The sequence below is a fragment of the Giraffa tippelskirchi genome, chromosome 3 (assembly GCF_054371585.1).
Source record: "Giraffa tippelskirchi isolate mGirTip1 chromosome 3, T2T-mGirTip1v1.2.pri, whole genome shotgun sequence".
In the NCBI taxonomy this organism is placed as follows: domain Eukaryota; kingdom Metazoa; phylum Chordata; class Mammalia; order Artiodactyla; family Giraffidae; genus Giraffa; species Giraffa tippelskirchi.
Window position 1 is genome coordinate 178,751,727 of NC_137277.1, and position 20,914 is coordinate 178,772,640.

The 20,914-nt window shown below is 50.6% G+C and overlaps 1 protein-coding gene across 4 annotated transcripts in view; it reads right to left on the reverse strand.

Moving 5' to 3' along the window:
• Nucleotides 1-8,520, reverse strand: part of HCRTR1 (hypocretin receptor 1) — a 14,126-nt gene extending 5,606 nt beyond the window's left edge. Inside the window, exons 1-9 of one of the 4 annotated variants that reach the window (XM_081586009.1) lie at nt 8,298-8,507; nt 8,078-8,162; nt 7,508-7,613; nt 6,819-7,154; nt 6,452-6,630; nt 4,834-5,077; nt 4,359-4,474; nt 2,483-2,709; nt 1,305-1,426 (exon numbers count right to left, since the gene is read on the reverse strand). In XM_081586009.1, coding sequence (XP_081442135.1) covers nt 1,305-1,426; nt 2,483-2,709; nt 4,359-4,474; nt 4,834-5,077; nt 6,452-6,630; nt 6,819-7,017 — 1,087 coding nt within the window. In that variant the 5' untranslated portion in view covers nt 7,018-7,154; nt 7,508-7,613; nt 8,078-8,162; nt 8,298-8,507. Of the gene's footprint in view, nt 1-1,304; nt 1,427-2,482; nt 2,710-4,358; nt 4,475-4,833; nt 5,078-6,451; nt 6,631-6,818; nt 7,614-8,077; nt 8,163-8,297 lie in introns of those variants that run through there. The other 3 variants (XM_081586008.1, XM_081586007.1, XM_081586005.1) reach the window with 3 other exon arrangements.
• Between the last annotated feature and the right edge of the window lie 12,394 nt (nt 8,521-20,914).

Genomic DNA, 20,914 nt, shown 5'->3' on the forward strand with positions numbered 1-20,914 from the left:
TTGAGGGGAGTGGGGGGACAGTGGGGAAGGAGGGACCACCACGACCACCGGTTCAGCCAGAGGACCCCAGGCAACAGACTGTGCTGTAACTGAACAGCCACGTTTCATCACTGGCAAGCCACACTGGTGCCCAGCAGAGGGCTGAGCACACAGTGCTGTGCTTAGTCGCTCAGCTGAGTCCAACTCTTTGTGACCCCACAGATTGTAGCCTACCAGACTCCTCTGTCGATGGGGATTCTCCAGGCAAGAATACTGGAGTGGGTTGCCATGCCCTCCTCCAGGGGATCACCCCAACTCAGGGATCGAACCCAGATCTGCATTGCAGGCAGATTTTTTTACCGTCTGAGCCACCAGGGAAGCCCCCAGCATAGAGTAGGCACTCAGTAAATATAAAGCAAATGAAGGAATGTTCTCCTTTCTTGCTTCTCCTTCCTTGCTTCTCCTTCCTTCCTTGCTTCTCCACATGCTCATTTCTGTTCTCTGAGCCGGAAACCACTGGCTAGCCTTTGTTAAGTAATTCTTTAGTCTTGGTGAAGGCTAAAATATTGACCCTGGCCCCTTCTCTAACTTTTCAACGTTTTCGCAAAAATCGTTTGTGTCCAGGCTTGAAGGGTCATCTGGTTCTCGGGCCTGGTCCGAGTCAGAGGTCTGGTGAGTCACACTCTGCTGAGCCCAGTCAGAGGCCAGGGGTGGGGCCTTTCCTCCCTGAGGCCCAGAGGTAGTGGAAGGGGTTGGGGGCTGTGGGACAGCTGGGAGAAGAGACCTGCAGGGAGAGGGGACCACAGATGCCTGGAGAGGAACAGGGCTGGTGCTGGAGGCAGGTGGATTCAGGGGTAGCCCCTCCAGATCCTGGCCATACTGCCAGTATGTGTCTAGCTGGGCATGGGGAAGCCACTTCCTGGCTCTGGGCTGCCTCTGCTGGTGACCCTCCCATCCTCCCATGCCTTGATTATGCACCTTTTCAGACAGGGGCTCCATCTGGAGCCTGTGTCGACCAGACTGGCTGATCAGTGGCCCTGCTCTGCATGTGTCAGGCATGGGTGGAGGTGAGCTGGCCCACCCACTGGTCTGCATTATCTGCAAAACTGGATCCAGGTGCTGGTCACCTTCTTTAGCCACTATTGGGAGTGTGGCCTGTTTCCCACTCAAACCAGCTCCTGGGCGGGGCCAGAGCAGGGTCACAATCCCCAGGAGGGAGCAGGTGTATCCTCCCATGCTTTATTCATCCTGGATTGGAGATGCAGAGCCTGCTGTCCTGGGGACTGTTGCCACCCTCTGTTACTCTGCGTCTCCAGTCCACTCACCACTGAGGAAGTTGTAGATGATGGGGTTGGCAGCGCTGTTGGCATACACCAGCCAGTGGGAGAAAGTGAAGCAGGCATAGACAGCTTCTCGGTCGCTGGCTTGGCGGAACATCCCGAACACCCTAGGACGAAGGGGCAGGACATTCAGAAACGGAGTGTGTGTGTGTGTTTCCGTTGGGCAGGAGTCACCATCCTCATCTAGCATACAGGAAAACTATGACTCAGAAAAGGAAAGTGAGTCGACCAAGGTCACACAGCTCATGAATGGCTGTAAAGTACAGGAGTCCCACGGTCCCTTCTGTTCACCAGATGGCTTTTTCCTGGGCTTCTGGGTCTGGGGTCCTGACCATAGTTTGGGGTTCTTGAGCACAGAGCATATGACTGGAGTGGGCCTAGAGGCAGGAGCCAGGGTACCTCTGCTCAGCCACTGGCTGGCTGGTCCCCTGGGGCTCCCCTTCCCGTTTATCATCTGTCTTCACAGCAGCATGGTGAGTCATAGACATCATCCGATTTTCAAATAGAGAAACAGATTCAGAGAAGCAAAGTGATGTGCCCAAGATCACACAGCGAGGAAGTGGCCAGGCACAAACTCACACTCAGATAGTCTCAACATCGTGGAGAACAGCCCAGTGTTTTGCCCTCCCCACTCCCACCCCACCACGGCGCCTCTGCTCTTCCAGACACCCGAGGGTGTGGTCCCTCCCTTCAAGTCTCTGCCAAATGTCACTTTCTCAGGCCTTTTTTTAAAAACCATTACATGTTAAAAAGATTTTAAAAAACCTCCACCAGTCTCTGTCATTGTCACTGTCTATCCCCTTTCCCTGTCTTTCCTTCCTAGCAGTTATCACTTGCTGACATTGTAATGTATTAATATGTCCATTCTCTCTCCCACCAGACGTCACCTCCACAAAGGCAGGACGCTGACCCCTGCACTCTGTTCCCAGCCCCTGCAATCTGGTGACTGAATAGATGAGAGGATTTTCACCATCGCCTTAGGAGGCAGGCGGGTTATTCTTCCCATTTTACAGATGAGATTGAGGCTCAAAGAAGAGAAACAACTGCCCCAAGGTCACATAGTGAATGAGCGGTGGGCCCGTTCTTTCTCTAAAGCCGAGAAAGCTCCTTTCTCCGACTCCACCACCTCTCCCCACCCCCAGCCGCTCCCCACATGCTGTCACCTCTTGAGGACGTTGAGGACACTGATGGGCAGGTAGCAGAGGGCAAACACCAGCAGCACCACCAGCAGCATCTTGGCTGTCTTCCTCCGAGCTCGCATCTGCTTCACCTCGGCCAGGAAAGCGCGGGCCCGAGGCTGGGGCTCTGCACCCAGGCCTTGCCCCTGGTCCTCCAGCTGGACTGAGGGCCGCTTCCAGTTCCTGACCAGGGCTGATGTGGTACCAGGGATCTGTCCAGCACACAGACAGCAGTTGTGGGTACAGTCCCTTGGGAGGGGTGTTCTGCTTTGCTGGGCTGGACTCTGGGGCAGGGCAGAGATGAGCAAGGGAACAAACCCTTGCAGTAGGAAGGAACTAATACTCATGATAAAGACCAATGTTCTGGACTTGAGTATACTTCCATTTTTCCATTAGCTCATTGTGAGACCTCCCACAACATGCCTCTTGGGAACATGTTATTGGCCTTTAGTTATAGATGAGGTAGGGTCCTCGACAAGTCCCCAGGTCACAGCCTGGGGCCTGAACATCCTCCTAGCTACCCATCCATGTTCCTCAGTGGTGAGTTGTGCCTTCCCTTGGCCCGTGCCTGACTCTAGGAGGCCCGAGAAAGGGGTGAACAGGTGGGCAGCATGGAATGGCCTGGGCCTCAGAGCACAGGTCCCAGCCTAGGTCGGTGCCTGTAGGCCTGTGATGGTTCTGGGCTCCTGGAGCAGCACAGAGACCTTCACAGCCTCTCCCACACTAGACACCTGAATCACCCTACAACAGAAGGGCATGGGGTTAGAGTTCAGGAAACTTGGGGTCTAGGGCCAGCTCAGCCATTCATGAGCTATGTGACCTTGGTATGTGACTCACTTTTCTGAGCCTTGGTTTTTCCTATTGGTCGGACACAACTGAGCGACTTTCACTTTGCACAATGTTTGAGAATCTATATCAGGCTACCCACTCCAGTATTCTGGCCTGGAGAATTCCATGGACTGTACAGTCCATGGGGTCACAAAGAGTCGAACCCAACTGAGTGGCTTTCCCTCACTCTGCACTTTTTCCTGTTGGTAAGGATAGTGACTCCTGCCATCTTGACCGGGGGACTGTGAGGAGCAGATGGCAAGTGTTGGTGGACTGCAAGGCTGCTTGTGTTCAGGCTGGCATCCTCTCTCTGTCCAGGCACTGATCCAGGACTCACCCCCACAAGTGCCAAGGGCCATGGAGCACCCCCTCCCTTGGCAAACGCCACCCCCCACCCCCACCCCATGGAACTTGCTGTCGGTCAGTTTGTAATAGAGGAGAGAAGGAAGGCTCTGGAACCAGGAAGGCTGTTACTCATTGGCTGTGGCAAACTGGTTGCCCTTACTCAGCGTTTGTATTGTGGGTAATATTGCTTCTTCAGTTAAATATTAATCGTTGTAAAGACACTGCAAGCCAAGTGCCTAGCTGGGAAGCACACAGAGGCACAATTATCATTGCTACAGCCCTGAACCGAGCATTGGAACCCCCGGACCTGGGTTTTAGTCCCTGATCTTCCACTCACTGTGAAGGGTTTGGGAGAAGTTGCTTTGCCTCTCTGGGCCTCAGTTCTCTCATATATGGAGTTGGGGATAATGTTTGGAGGTGAAGAGGATACAAGACTGGCTGGGAGTGCCCAGTACTATAACTACTGAGACTAGGACAGTGGCAGGCAGCTACTGCTATTAGAACAGTATCAATTACTACTTGGCTCCAGGGCTGGCACTAGCACTTCTGGCCTGGAGTTTGTCCGTAGGCCTTGCCTCTCTGGTTGCAGCCAGAACGGCATGTTCTGAAAGCAGAGAACTGTGTACTCCCTCAGATGAGGACCCTTGTGCCCTCCCAGCCCAGACAGTGACACCAGAGTGGGCCTCACCTGGCGGCCCCAGAGCTTGCGGAAAATCTGCAAATAGGCCATGGCCATAAGGCCCAGTGGCGCCAGGTAGGTGACGATGAAGAAGCAACTGTGGTAGATCTTGGGATAGAGATCGTCTGCAGGGGCCAAGAGGTACAAGGGTTGGGCCCCCAGCCTGCCCTGCTTAGCAATACCACCCTGCCCCAACTAGAGCCAAAGCCAGCAGCTCAGCCCCATGCAGGAGCCCTGGCAGAGAGACCCTGGAGTTACCCAGCCCATGGGTGTCTATCCTGGAGGAACCCTGGCACAGATGTCTACCCTAGAGGAGGTACCCACCCTGGAGGTAACCCTGGTAGATGCCTGCTCTAGAGTGTCCTCCCAAGAGATCCACACCCTGGGGGTGCCCACTGCAGAAGTGCCCTGAGAGATGTCTACTGCTGGGTATGTGTCCCAGAGGTGCCCACCTCAGGTGCCCTCCCCAGCCTCCCATTCTTACCAGCCCAGCGTTCATCACAGACGGAGAAGAGCCGGGTGCGGTTGGCTAGCTCGGGCAGCACACTGCTGCACTCCATGACCACAGCCTGGGGCACCATGACGGCCAGTGATACAGCCCAGATACCCAGGATGGAGCCCCGGGCACGCCGGGCAGTGCTCTTGAACAGCAGAGGGTGGCAGATGGCATACCAGCGGTCCAAGGCGATGAAGCTGAGGGTCAGCACTGCCACGGACACAGACACAGCCTGCCCCGTGGGGACACAATGTCAGTCCTTTTGGGGGCCACCCAGAGACATGGGGTGAGTGATAGAGCTCACAGCCCAGAAATACCAGGCAGCCAGGTGCACCACTTACTGCCTGGGTGCTGTGCTGTGCCTAGTTACTCAGTTGTGTCCAACTCTGTGTGATCCCATGGACTGTGGCCCGCCAGGCTCCTCTGTCCATGGGATTCTCCATGGCAAGAATACTCCAGAGAATGCCATGCCCTCCTGCAGGGAATCTTCCCAGTCTAGGGATCCAACCCAGGTCTCCCTCATTGCAGGCAGGTTCTTCACCATCTGAACCACACGGGAAGCCTTACTGCCAGGGTAGATTTGGTCAAATCACTTACCCTCTCTGAGCCTCATCTGCAGAATGAGAATATATCATCCTCCTGGCAGGATTCTTTTTAGAATAAGTGAAATTTTGGGTGGAGAACATCCAGCTTGAGACCTGGCACATAGCAGGTGTAATAACTTACACTTTTGGAAATAACTGCGTGCCAGACACAGTTCTCAGGATCCTCACAATGACCCATGAGGTGAGTACTCTTACCTCCAAGGTATAGATGAGGAAACTGAAGACAGGTTAAATAACTTGCCTTAGGTGAATTTCCTCACCTGCCTGTCTTTATTCTCAGAGTTGCCAGAGTTAATCAGTTGAGTGGAAAACCTCAATATAATGGGAAATCCAAGAGGCATTCTCTCTGCCCTGGGATTTCATCCCTTTCCCCAGGCTGTAAGGGAAAAGAGTCCTCATTCTGTGAAGCAGAGATGAACCAAGGCCAGAGATGCAGGTGGGCACTGGCTCCATGTGTGCCCCCTGCCCTCTGGGGTATAGGGAGGTGGGGCAAGGGATGAAACCCTGGCCTCTGGCCAGTTTTCCTTCCACCCCACCAACCCCACTGGGTGTCCTGATTCCCAGCACTGGAAAAGGGAAGGCCCTGGTCAGGGGTGGGAGGGGAGGGAAGGGGAGGAGACTCTTTCCAGCAGGCCCCCTCAAATCTGCCCTACCCCCGGCTCAGGGAGCAGGCCCAGCACTCTGTCACACCAAGCTTGTGCCTGTCTTCTCCACAGTGTGCCCATGTACCTGGAAGTGACTGTACATGTGTCCCCAAATGACTGTGTGTATGTCTGCAGTGTGGCCTGGAGGGGATCCCTGTATCAGTAGATGGGGCTGTGTCTGTGTCCCTAAGTGTCAGCCCTGGAAGCCTGCCCTTGCTGAAGGTAGAGCTTGACCCTGTCGTTGTACTGAGCCACTGTCTGAAAGGCAAGACTAAGGGTCCCTGAGACCAAGCAAGGCCACGGTTGTTGTGCTTGGTGTGTCAGAGGGATCACAAGGGTCACCCAGGCAGAGCTCACCTGTAGATAGGGGATGACCTTGCAGAGGGCATGGCCAAAGAGCCAGGATTCAGTGATGTCTACCAACAAGCTGGCCGGCAGGCAGATGGCCGTCACCAGCACGTCGGCCAGGGACAGGTTGACAATGAAGTAGTTGGTGACCGTCCTCATGTGCTGGTTCCGCCACACGGCCAGGCACACTAAGGGGGGGGTGGGGACGGGGGAAGAGATGAGGCTGGAGGCAGAGCCAAGCCCAGTCTAGCTGGGCCCCATCAGCAAGACCCTTCCCCCACACTACCTGGTAGGGACTGGTGAAAGAAGTGACGCCCAGGACCCCTCCCGGTCCCCAGGGAGAGCCCGCAGCACCCCCAGGGACCTAGAGACCTACCCAGCGTGTTGCCCACCAGGGCTACGAAGAACACAGCCACGTAGGCTGCGATGAGGACCCACTCGTACTGCTTCGGGTATAGATAATCACGCCACAGATAGCGGAGAAACTCGTCTTCGTAGTCTGGAGGCTCCCGGGACCGTTCCCTGCCCTCAGTGGGGACCCCCATCTGGGGCCCTGGGGTAGCTGCGGGCTCCATGAGCTCAGGAGCCACTACGGCTGATGGGCATCCCAGGCTCTCCCTAGGGAAGGGTGCACCTGGGCCAGGCCTTAGCCCACTTCCCTCGGGGGGGCCAGTCTTGCACTCAGGTGTTTAGGGTCCCAGCCCCGAACCTTCTGAAGGAAGGAAGGAAGAAAGGGAACATTAAGGAGTGTGCTGGGTTATGTGCAGATAAGCTCTCTTTTAATACTCACAATCGTGGGTTAGGATGAACCTGAAATGGTTGGAGAAAGCCTTGCCTCCCCATTTCATACCAATTGGTCAACTCACCTCCCAGCCTTGGTTTCCCCATCTATCTCTAGAGTAATAACTGAACCTGCCTCACAGGGCCAATGAGGAGAAATCAGCTCTAATTAACGCCAAGGGTTTTACCCAGAAACCGGCTGGCTTCCTAGTCATTGCGGGTTACCACTATTAAGAGCTCCGCTTTGCAGAGGAGACAGAAGCTAAGAGAAGTTGAGCTCCTTACTCAAGGTCACAAGGCCACTAAGGTCTGAGTCCACCAAACACCACAGCTTAGGAAGGAGAAGCCATCCTGGTTGCAAACACGTTCTCTCCTGAGTCAGTTCAGGTTCCTGAATTTTGGGGTTGTAAAAAAAATGATCAAGGGAGGCTTTCAGAGACCCAGGCCCCGCCCACCAGACCTGCCAGACCCTCCCGGGTGGACACACACCCACGCAGACACTCGGTGTGGGTGGAGGTGCAGGGAGGAGCTGACAACCTCCCTGAAAGCGAGGGGAGAACCCCAGGCCCAGGGGCTGAGCGGGTCAGCACCCCCGGCCCCAGATAGTCCTCGCCTTGAATCACTGTGCCGTGATGAGCCCCGGCGGCCGCCAGGGGTCGCTGGACCGGCGCGCCGGCCGCCCTCTTCATTCATAAATCCGGCTTCGCACCCCGCCGCTCCTCCCTCGCTCAGACCCTCCTCCCCTCAAGCTGAGCCGGGACGACCCCGGAAGTGTGTAGGAGGGTTGCGGATCCCTGGAGACCCCCGGGTGAGCATGAGGGGTCTCCTTTAGATCCGCAACGGGCGCCGACGGACCTGCTTCCCCAGCGGGACCTCACTGCATCTCGGGGGCTGTGGGCGGCGGTCGAGGAAGCGAGGGCGCGAAGGGTGCTTTAGGAACCTGCTGGAAAGAGAGCAGAGCCTGCTGGAGACCCAGCCTCCCAGCACCCAGGTCACAGCTCCCGAGACCCTTGGTTCTCGCCGAGGGCCCTCTGGAACCGCCCACCCCGGGCCCAGGGGTCCCCAAGCCCCGCACCTGTTGGCTCCGGGACCCGGGCGTCCTCGGCTGCTGATACCCCGATCGTGCAACGGGACTTCGCCTCCCCTCCCGGAAGGCCGGTCTCCGGGGCCCGGGGCTGGGGGTGCACAGGGCTGGGGCAGCCCCCTCCCGAGGCGGCGCTGTCTGGGCTAGCTCGGCTGCGCGCGAGCGCCGGCTCCGACGCGGGCTGTGGCTGGGCGCGGGCTCCGCGGAGCTGCGCGCCGCGGGGAGGGGGAGCCGGGACGGGAGGGACAGGGCGGGGAGGGGGGCCCCCAGCCTGTCTCGGCTGCAGGTCTCCCAACCCCCGAATCTCGGAGGGCGGAGGGAGAGGCTCGTCCCTCCCAGCTCACGACTTAACGCGTCCATCCCACATTCATGTGTCCATCCGTTCATTCATTACGTTCTCATGCATTCAACATTCCTGCCTCCGCCTTCGCTGCATTCAGAGCGCACCTACTGTGTGCCGGTGGGCCCTCTAGAGAGCCACAGTGCTGGAGGTGGGTTCCAGCTCCACTTCTGCCCGCTGCCTCACCTAGTTGACGAGGTTGATGGCACAGGTGGGTGACCAGGGTGAGAGAACATCGCCTGCGTGGTCTCCTGCCAGGCTCCAGCTGTTGCTGGAGCAGCGAACTCCCAGAGATGCCTGGAGACCCTGCTCGCCCATCTCCCAGACTCTGATTATCTGATAGATAGATTCTATCTGCCCTCCAGTCCTTTCTGTTCATGACTACTTCACCCCTCCCAAGACAGGGAGGATAGATGGGGGCAGCACGCAGGGGAGCAGAGGGGCTGATGAGTTCAACAAACATTTTCTCAGCTGTGTGTCAGGCAATGAGCTAGAATATTACAGCTGCCATTTGCACAGTCTCCACCATGCATGATCCCATTTAATCTTAACATCAACCTGGTGAGGCGGCTGTTCACCATCGCCATTGCACAGATAAGGACCCTGGACTCACATGGTTCAGTGACTTGTCCAGGGTCACACAGCAGAGGCCAAGCTGGGATTCAGACCTGCCCAGTTCTCCAGGTCTATCCTCCTCCTTTGCCAGACAGAGGTGCCCAGGCTGGCTGGAGACAGATGGGCTTACAGCCAGGAAAGACCTCTACAGTGTGACAGAGCTGCTGGGGCACAGAAGGACAGATTGATTCAACCAGGACATCAGGACAGTCTCCTAGAGCAGGGACGTACAGACTTAATGAGAAGGAAACCCTGCGGTGGTGGTGGGGGCGGGGGTGGTGGTGGATTCAAGGCAGAAGAAACAACAGGGACAAAGATATGGCGGTTGGGCCTTCCAGGAATCAGAAGCAGGTAAAGGGTGACCTCCTAGGTGTCGAGCCATCACCTTGACCATCCTCTATTTCCAGACAGGACCTTCCTAACCCGTCAGATTCACCCTCCTCTCTGACCCTCAGAGACTCCTCCCTCCTGGGAGGAGATTCCTGAGTTGGAACTTCCATCTTCCCTGTTGCAGCCAAAGGCTTTTTTTCAAAGGAGCTAGAGATGCACATTAGGCATAGAGGGTGTGGAAGGGAAGCTGGGGGGACTCAGGGACCTCCTTCACCTGTCCGGGGCAGGAGAAAGGACCAAGGCTGGTCCTTACGTAGCACTCTGTCCCTGGGGGGCATCTTCACAGTACGTGATAGTTCAGAGCATCCATGAGGCTCCAAGGCTCTGCCCTGCCTGCCCGAGGTGCCTGCCTGCCATAGGGAATGGATGAGGGTGTGTGTGTGTGTGTGTGTGTGTGTGTGTGTGTGTGTGTGTGCGCCATAGGGAATGGATGAGGGTGTGTGTGTGTGTGTGTGTGTGTGTGTGTGTGTGTTTATGGTGGGGCAGGGGAAAGAAAGAGTTTGAATGGTGCCTGCCTGCCATAGGGAATGGATGAGGGTGTGTGTGTGTGTGTGTGTGTGTGTGTGTGTGTTTATGGTGGGGCAGGGGGAAGAAAGAGTTTGAATGCCTGTATTTAGAAGTAAGGGTTGTGACTACATGTCTGGGGAATCCAATGTGTGGCTGTGTGTGTAGGTGTGTGTGTGTGTCTGAGCATGCATGTGGGTAGGGGACAGGCTCTGGGTTGATGACTGGAGTCCCCCGGGGTGGGATCTGTCTGTATGATGTGTGTCTTGATTTGTTTCTATGCATACTGGGGTCTGTGTCTATGAAGAATGTGTGTGTGTGTGTGTGTGTGTGTATGTTGGGGGTGTCTGTCTCGGTGTGTCTGGATGTGTGATTGTAGCTTTGACTAGCATGGCCTCCCAATTCGTTCCCTTGTGAGTGTGGGAATGTGAGCATGGTGTGCCTTTGTGTCCATGGAACTTGGTATGTCTGCCCCCACAGCGATGACTCATCTAATCTCCCAAGTGAATCCCCCCTGTTCCCCAGCCCATCTAGAGCTGTGACTGTTTGTTAGGTAGGGGCTGGGGAGTGGGCTGCGGCTCATGTGGAGATGGGAGGCAGATCGCGCGTGGACACTCAGATGACAGCCGCAGCCGACAAGGTACAGCCGGTGATGTGAAAAGGACAGACCCCTCTGTGCCTGTGTGGGCGATGAGCACTGGCTGGGCGCAGCACAGCCCTGGCTTATAACCTGGTGCAGAGCTCAGAATACCGTGATTCAGAGCCTCCCAGACACCCTGGGTTGGAGTGAACAAGGAGCTTCCCAGGTCCCCCAGATCATTGTACTGGGGATGCATGTGTCTCTGTGGGGAAGAGTCAGGCTGAGAACCCACCCCTATGCCCACAATATCCAGTTTCACAGAGCCTGTCCCATCTCCCCTTACAAGGGATCCCTCTTCATTCCTGGAGACCTCAGAAGTGGCTGCTCCCCAGGACAAGGGATCCTGGGTGATTCCTTCTAACCTGAAGCAGCAGATCTTTCTTCTTCCCCTACCAGACCCTGGCCAGGGAGGAGGCTCTGGGTCCCCAGGTCCGTCTACCCTGGAGTCTGGCTCCCTAAGCCAAGGCTTGAGGGTGGGAGAGACCAGTTATTTGGCCTCTGTGGGCATGAGGTAGAGACCTTGGGGTGTCTTGCTCAGAGAAAATCCTGGGGCCCCCACGGAGGCCACTGATGCTCTAGGAGACCCACCAGGTGCTGCAGTGGTTTGGTCCTTGGGCTCAACAGCACTGTCCTCTGGGCGTGCATGCTAAGTCACTAGTGTCTGACTCTTTGCAGCCCTACGTCAGGCTCCTCTGTCCATGGGATTCTCCAGACAAGAATATGGGAGTAGGTTGCCATACCCTCCTTCAGGGAATCTTCCTGACCCAGGGTTCGAACCCAAGTCTGCATTGGCAGGCAGGTTCTTTACCACTAGTGCCCCCTGGGAAGTCTTCTGGGAAACCTTTGCTTCTGGCAAAGCACCTGTGTCCAGAGGAGGGCCCCAGGGACCTCATATCCTCCATCTCCAGGCTGGGCACTCAAACTGATGCCTCCTCCTCCCAGGGAGGGCCAGCCTAAAGCCTTTGCTTTGCCCGAGCTGTCAGTCAACCTTTGGCCACACGACCTCTTTCCTGGAACCAGCCGGCTCCAGCCTTGTTGATCTGATCCTGAGCCTCTGAGCCACAGGGCCCAGTCACATCCATCTTCAAGTGTCAGCCTGGGCACTGCCCCCAGGTGCTACACCCCCCTCCCTCCCAGTGTGACTTACAGTAACCTCTGTCTGTCTGGGACTAGAATAATCGAAATGTAATTGCATTTTCAACTCGCTAATGCTGCCACGGGCCCAGGATGGGGATGGGAATACTCTGGGTAGGGAGGGCAGAGGTTCTTCTCAGAAGAACAGAGATCAGAAAACAAGTAGAGGTGTGGGGTGGGGCCGGGGGAGGCCAGCAGTGAGTGGGCTTGGGCCCAGAAAGGGGAATTCTTTCAGAGGGCTGAGTCCAGACAGGCTAGGGAGGTGGCCAGGGTGCTGTGGTCCTTGGGCCCAAAAGTACTGACCTCTGGAAGTTCCTGACAAAGTGTCATACCCACAGGAGGGACTGAGGGACCTCACGTCCTCCATCTCCAGGCCAGGCGCTCAGGTTTTGTGCCCCTTCTCCTTGGGGAGGGCCAGTCTTTTTCTAGGGTTTGAGTGATTGGAAAAGACCCACCATCCACCAGGAGAACGAGGGGCTCAGGGCCAAAAGTCAGGCATCCTCAGTGGCTTTACTAGGTAGGGAGCATCCTCAAGCCGGGGCAGGAGCTTGAGAGAAGGGGCTGGAGACAGCAGTCTTCTGGCTTCTCACTCACTCACAGACCCACTCAACAAACACTGGTGGGAGGTAGGCTGCAGAGATGGGGGGGTCCTCCTGCTTAGGCTGCAAAGACCCCATGTAAGCATGGGTGGAGTGGGCATCAAACTCATTAGGGTGGGAGCTGTGGAGTCAGGCCCAGGGGTGGGATGGGGCCCAGACCAACAACGGGTAGTGCATGTAGATCCAAAGGAACACAAACTAAACCCCTCAGCTGAGTAATTCTGGCTTTGAAAGAAGGTGAGGAGCACAGGCTGTAGGGCCATAGATGCCTGGGTTAGAGTCGGGGCTCTGTCGCATACTACTGTGTAATCTTAGACTAGTCACTTCACCTCTCTGAGGGACTGGGTCATGGCCGTCAAACACGTCCATGTCCTAATCCCCGGAATCTGTAAATAAGTTACAAGGCCAAAGAGGCTTTGCAGATGGGATTAAGGTAAGATTTACAGATAGCTGGGAAGAGAAGAGAAGCGAAAAGCAAAGGAGAAAAGGAAAGATATTCCCATCTGAATGCAGAGTTCCAAAGAATAGCAAGGAGAGATAAGAAAGCCTTCCTCAGCGATCAGTGCAAAGAAATAGAGGAAAACAACAGATTGGGAAAGACTAGAGATCTCTTCAAGAAAATTAGAGATACCAAGGGAACATTTCATGCAAAGATAGGCTCGATAAAGGACAGAAATGGTATGGACCTAACAGAAGCAGAAGATATTAAGAAGAGGTGGCAAGAATACACAGAAGAACTGTACAAAAAAGATCTTCACGACCCAGATAATCACGATGGTGTGATCACTCACCTAGAGCCAGACATCCTGGAATGTGAAGTCAAGTGGGCCTTAGAAAGCATCACTACGAACAAAGCTAGTGGAGGTGATGGAATTCCAGTTGAGCTATTTCAAATCCTCAAAGGTGATGCTGTGAAAGTGCTGCACTCGATATGCCAGCAAATTTGGAAAACTCAGCAGTGGCCACAGGACTGGAAAAGGTCAGTTTTCATTCCAATCCCAAAGAAAGGCAATGCCAAAGAATGCTCAAACTACCGCACAATTGCACTCATCTCACACGCTAGTAAAGTAATGCTCAAAATTCTCCAAGCCAGGCTTCAGCAATACGTGAACCGTGAACTTCCAGATGTTCAAGCTGGATTTAGAAAAGGCAGAGGAACCAGAGATCAAATTGCCAATATCCGCTGGATCATCGAAAAAGCAAGAGAGTTCCAGAAAAACATCTATTTCTGCTTTATTGACTATGCCAAAGCCTTTGACTGTGTGATCACAGTAAACTGTGGAAAATTCTGAAAGAGATGGGAATACCAGACCATCTGACCTGTCTCTTGAGAAACCTGTATGCAGGTCAGGAAGCAACAGTTAGAACTGGACATGGAACAACAGACTGGTTCCAAATAGGAAAAGGAGTACGTCAAGACTGTATATTGTCACCCTGCTTATTTAACTTCTATGCAGAGTACATCATGAGACACGCTGGGCTGGAAGAAACACAAGCTGGAATCCAGATTGCCGGGAGAAATATCAATAACCTCAGACACCCAGATGACACCACCCTTATGGCAGAAAGTGAAGAAGAACTAAAGAGCCTCTTGATGAAGGTGAAAGAGGAGAGTGAAAAAGTTGGCTTAAAGCTCAACATTCAGAAAACTAAGATCATGGCATCTGGTCCCATCACTTCATGGGAAATAGATGGAGAAACAGTGGAAACAGTGTCAGACTTTATTTTTTTGGGCTCCAGAATCACTGCTGATGGTGACTGCAGCCATGAAATTAAAAGACGCTTACTCCTTGGAAAGAAGGTTATGACCAACCTAGATAGCATATTTAAAAGCAGAGACATTACTTTGCCAACAAAGGTACGTCTAGTCAAGGCTGTGGTTTTTCCAGTGGTCATGTATGGATGTGAGAGTTGGACGGTGAAGAAAGCTGAGCGCCGAAGAATTGATGCTTTTGAACTGTGATATTGGAGAAGACTCTTGAGAGTCCCTTGGACTGCAAGGAGATCCAATCAATCCATCCTAGAAGAGATCAATCCTGGGTGTTCATTGGAAGGTCTGATGTTGAAGCTGAAACTCCAATACTTTGGCCACCTCATGCGAAGGGCTGACTCATTGGAAAAGACCCTAATGCTGGGTAGGATTGGGTGTGGGAGGAGAAGGGGACGACAGAGGATGAGATGGTTGGATGGCATCACTGACTCGATGGACATGGGTTTGGGTAGACTCCGGGAGTTGGTGATGGACAGAGAGGCCTGGCGTGCTGCAATTCATGGGGTCGCAAAGAGTCGGACACGACTGAGTGACTGAACTGAACTGAAGTTAACCAGGTGAGCCCAATATAATATAACAAGGACAGGTCCTCATAAGGAGGCACGTGGGTGAGAAAGAGGAGATGTGATGACAGAAGCAGAGGTTAGAGCGAGGCCAGCCCTGGAAGGGGCCATGGACCAAGGCATGATAGCAGCCTCTAAAAGCTGGAAAAGATAAGCAACAGAGTCTTTCCTGAAGTCTCCAGAAGGAACGCAGCCCTGCCAGTTCCTTGATTTTCACCTCATAAGACACATTTGGACTTCTAAACTCCAGAAACATAAGAGAAAAAATTTTGTGTGGTTTTAAGTCACTTAGTTAGTGGTAATATGTTACAGTGCAATAAGAAATAATACAACCTCTCCGCATCTCATTTCACTGGTTAGGAGACCAACAGGAACCTTTAGCATGTTGTTGTGTATTCACTGTGAACAGAGCAGGTGTGCAGAGCAGCGAGTGCTGGGCACCAGAAAGACAGACAACCACACGTTCATTCTCATGATATTTTTAAAATAATATTTTTAAAAATCAGAGTGATCTTCATGGGAAGGATCCAGACTTTGCCAGATATCCTTATGCTATCCTGTCATTTGTTTTTTTGCTGTTGGTGTTGTTGTTGGTTTGTTTTTTATGTGGACCATTTTTAAAGTCTTCATTGAATTTGTTACAATATTGCTTCTGTTTTAGGTTTTTTTTTGGCCATGAGGCATACAGAATCTTAGCTCCCTGACCAGGAATTGAACCCTCACTCTCTGCATTAGAAGGGAAAGTCTTCACCACTGGACCACCAATGAAGTCCCTAGTAGTGTTTTTGTTTCTCATCATGTATTGGTGGGAGAAGGCAATGGCACCCCACTCCAGTACTCTTGCCTGGAAAATCCCGTGGACGGAGGAGCCTGGTAGGCTGCAGTCCATGGGTTCGCAAAGAGTTGGACACGACTGAGCGACTTCACTTTCACTTTTCACTCTCATGCATTGGAGAAGGAAATGGCAACCCACTCCAGTGTTCTTGCCTGGAGAATCCCAGGGACGACAGAGCCTGGTGGGCTGCCATCTATGGGGTCGCACAGAGTTGGACACGACTGACGTGACTTAGCAGCAGCAGCAGCATGTATTGGTGCTGGAGGCTGTTAAAGATCCAAATCCTAAAATAATAAGTAATATTAGTAGTAAACAATGATCATAGGAAACGTGTGCTGGTGTGGCTATTTCAACAGAGGAACATATGAGGGGAAGCAAAAGAAGGAGAGGCCTGATCTTCCTGGGAGGGGGGTGTGTGAGTCTGTGTGTGTGTGTGTAGACTAGAGGTGAAGGGCGAGTTAGCTATGACTTGGATCACCAGACATATGAGGAAAATCTTTAACAGGACAGAGAAAACCAAGATAAACAGGAAAGCTCCAGGGACAACTGGGGCTAGGTCTTCAGGGATGGATATAAGTTCACAGATGGGCTTTGAGTGAAACATGCTGGGCAGAAGGGAGAGAGGAAAAGGGGGCAGAATTCCAGACAGAGGGGACAGCGTGAGGGGTGGGCATGGCCACAGGTCTGTTCTGGGGCCCTAGTAAATGCTAGTTTGGCCTGAGGGTGCTCCCACAAAGGGAAGTAATGAGAAATAGAAAGATGGATGAAGGGCTGGCCTTGAGTCTGGCTGAAGAGCTTGAGTCCCTGAAGGGTGTAAGTGAGGGTGCGACGTAGACTGATCGGCAGCCATACCCTCTGACTGAAACACATTTGAAATGAATAAAGAGGACATTTTCCTTGTGAAAGATTCCAAACATTCAGAATAAAATAACGTAAAATCATTATTTTTAATTATGTAGAGTAGCTATTGATTTCTATATCAGAAGCTACTCTAACAAAGATTCCCCCGATGACAGTGACTTAGAAAGATGAATGTTGATTTTTCTCACCAGGACATCCAGGGCTAGTGAGGTGGCTCAACGATCATCAGAAAGCCAGAACTCTGCCAGGACAGAAAAGCACCTGTTTTGAGCACTGGTTCTGGCGCCAGATTGTCCAGGTTTAAATCATGGGTCTGCCACTTATGAGCTGTGTGTCTGTGAGCATACTACCTAACTTCTCTGTGCTTGAATTTCATCATCTGTTAAATAGGCATGATATAGTTCCGATCTAAGATAGGAAGACGAATGTTCCCCCAAAGATGTTAGCCTGGTGGGCTACAGTCCATGGGGTTGCATAGAGCTGGACAGAACTGAATGACTAACACTCCCACTTTCTAAAGATGTCTACGTCCTAACCCTTAGAAACTGTGAATGTAAGCTTATATGGCAGAAAAGGGGGACTTTGCAGAAATGGTTATGTTAAGAATCTTGAGATGTTATCCTGAGTGGCCCAGGTTAGTCCAGTGTAATCACCAGGGCCCTTATAAGAGGGAGGCAGGAAATCAAAATAATAATAGGAGATGTAATAATGGAAGCAAGAGACTGTAGTGATATGATGAGGGGATCATGAACTGAGGAATTACAGGTGGCCACTTAGAGCTGAAAAAGGCAAAGTAATGGATTCCTCCCTGAGTGTCCAAAAAGGAGAAGCCCAGCTGACACACTGTTTTTAGACTTCTGACCTCCAGAACAGTAAGAGAACATATTTGTATTTTTTTTTTTAAATCACTGCTGTAGGGACTTCCCTGGGGGTCCAGTGGTTGAGAATCCAACTTGCAATGCAGGGGACATGGGTTTGGTTCCTGGTCAAGGAACTAAGATCCCAAAGGCCGCAGAGCAACTAACCCCGAGAGCTACAACTACCAAGTGCTCTCACTGTAGAACCTACGCTCTGCAACATAGAAGCCTGTGTGCCACAACAAAGAGTCAGCACATCCAAAATCGATAATAATAATTTTTTTTAAATCAGTGTTACAATTTTTTTATAGCAGCAATAGGAAATACACATCCCCATTAGGTTAATATGAGTTGACACATTCAAAGCACTTAGAAAATTACCTGACACATAGCTTACATATAAGTCTTAGCTAGTGTTCTTAATGACAAAAACTCTTGTCCTGGGTCAGAGATGGCCAGCTCCACCCATATTCCAGCTAGGGGGAGACAACATCTCTTCTGTTACATCCAGTTGGCCTGAATTTGGTCACCTGATCACACGTAACTGCAAGGGAAGCTGAGGGATATAATGTTTTTCTGAGTAGCCATGTGCCTACCCGAGATGTATGGGTTCTAAAGGAAGGAGGGGAAGTGGCTGTTGAGGAGCTAATGGTGTCCTGCTATGAAAGACAAGAAGTTTAGCAAAGGTACTTGGCCCCCAGAGTTCAGTTAGAGACACACTTTCCAGCTTCTTTTTCTTGTGCCCCTAATTTTATGTAACACATCTTGACTCCTGGCTAATATGAGACATCCTCCTTGATAACTCTTGGCCTCCCTCTTCCTGCATCTGGTTCTGTACCCATAATTAAAATGCTTTGGTTTTGTGTGTTGTGTATCTCTGAACTTCAAAACTGAAAAATCAATAAAATGTCTAAAAAACTTTAAGACTACGCAAACATTATTCCCTGCAGAACTAACTAGCATTCTGGGACCTCTAAAGAAGGAACTATGATCTTATAGTTTAAATGTTCTTGAAGAGGAAATGCTCCAGGCTCCAAGTTCAAATATATTTTTCTACATTCCTTTAGATACTCAAAGTCATGTTGCATTTTAATTCGCTTAGTATTTGGGCCATGACTTTCTTATACAACTTTTTGTTCTCAGAGAGTTTTTCATTGCTTTTCTCTTCTCTTCTTGAGAAAAGAAACATATGCCTTTTTAATCAGGTCATTAGAAACTTCCAGCTTCTTAATTACATTATTTTTTGAATGAAGCCCATTTTTTTCTTAAGGACATTCTTCTCCAAACCCTCTGACTTCCTATTCTAATTTTGACTGATGGTTTTATAGACCTCTGGTATTTCTATTCATTGCACTCCTGGGTTAATTCCACTCTTTCGTGAATCTCTTAACTTTCTCTTTCTTTGCCTCTGTTTTGCTGAAGTACATCTTCAAATGACATTTTAAAAAGGAGTGCATGGGAGAAAAGCTTCATTGCATGTCTGAAAATGACTTTAATTTGTTGTACGCTTACTGAGTTGGGAGGTCAACCAGCAGGCTTCACTTTATGGGCTGTGGAAAGGGGGCAGATAGGTAATTGGACATGAGTTCCCCCCCGGGCCAAATAAGAAGTGATCTAGTCTAGACCCCAGTACTCTGAGTAGGATCCTTGGTCCTTTTTAAAAAGATTACTCAGTTTTTTTAGAAAGTACTTCTTTCTCATTTTTTTCTTTTTTAAAATATTTTTACTTTTGAGAAATTGAGATATAGTCGATGTACAGGCTTCCCTGGTAGCTTAGCTGGTCAAGAATCTACCTGCAATGAGGGAGACCTGGTTTCCCTGGATTGGGAAGATCCCCTGGAGGAGGGCATGGCAACCCACTCCAGTATTCTTGCCTGGACCATCCTCATGGACAGAGGAGGCTGGCAGGGTCCTTGGGGTCACAAAGAGTCGGACACGACTGAGTGACTGAACACAGCTCACAGTCGATGTACAGTGTTACCAGTGTACAGCATGGTGATTCACAGTTTTTAAAGGTTCTATTCCACTTGTAGCTATTATAAAATATTGGCTATATTCTCTGTTATAGAATGTATCCTTGTGGCTTATTTATTTTATACATGATAGCTTGTGCGTTTTAATCCCCTACTCCTATTTTGCCCCTTCCCTCTCCCCACTGGTAACCACTAGTTTGTTATCTGTACCTGTGAATCTACTTCTTTTTTGTTATATTCATTAGTTTTGCTTGTTTTAGATCCCACATATAAATGATACTGTACATTATTTGTTTTTCTCTGTCTTATTTCATTAAACACAATACCCTCCAAATCCATTCATATTGTTGCAAATGGAAATTTTTTATGGCTGAATAATAATAGCATCTTATCTATTCTTCTCTTGATGGACACAGGTTTCTTCCACATTGTAGCAATTGTAAACGCTGCTATGAACATTGAGGTGTATTATCTTTTTGAATTAGTATTTTCTTCTCTTTTCTGTTTTGGATATATACCCAGGAGTGGAATTGCTGGGTCTTATGATAGTTCTATTTTTAGTTTTCTGAGAAACCACTATATTATTTTCCACAGTGGCCGCACCAATTTGCATTCTCACCAACAATGTACAAGGGTTCAGCTTTCTCCATGTCCTCGCCAACATTCATTATTCATGGTCTTTCTGATGATAGCCATCCTAATAGGTGTGAGGTAATATCTCACTGTGGTTTTAATTTGTATTTCTTTGATGATGAATGATGTTGAGGATCTTTTCATGTGCCTGTTGGCCATCTGTATGTCTTCTTTCTCTCTTACTTTTTAACCTGTCTGTCTCCCTGTATGTTCCTGATATGAGTGTATTTGTAAGGGAGAGTTGGTGGCTGACACTGGCTTGTTATTCACTCAACAGGCCTTTTCTTGAATATTTTCTAAACTTTGGTTATTCACATACCACTATTTAATTTTTTGCCATATCTTCTTACTACCTGCATTACTGTATACTTATGGTATTATTTTTCTTTGAATTGACTGTCCTAGTCCTACATTATACCTATAAAATTACAAATGTGTTGCTAAAATTATATCTCTTATTATTTGTAATTATACAGTTATATCTTATAATTTATGTGAAAACAAACACAAAACTCTTAAGATAGCAGAAATTTACTTAATGTAAAATAATATGAACAAGAATAAATATATATAAAACTGAATCACTTTTCTGTACACCAGAAACTAACACAACATTGTAAATCAACTATTCTTCACTAAGTAAGAATAGGGACTTCCCTGGCAGTCCAGTGGTCAAGGCTTTGCCTTCCAACACAGAGGGGATGGGTTCAATCCCTGGTTTGGGAGCTATGATCCCACATGCCTCAGGGCCAAAAAACCAAAAACATGAAACAGAAGCAATATTGTAATAAACTCAATCAACACTTAAAAAATGGTCCACATCAAAAATGAAAAATAAAAGCTAAATAAAAGATAACAGAGGTTTATTTATTTACCACTAAATATTATCCATG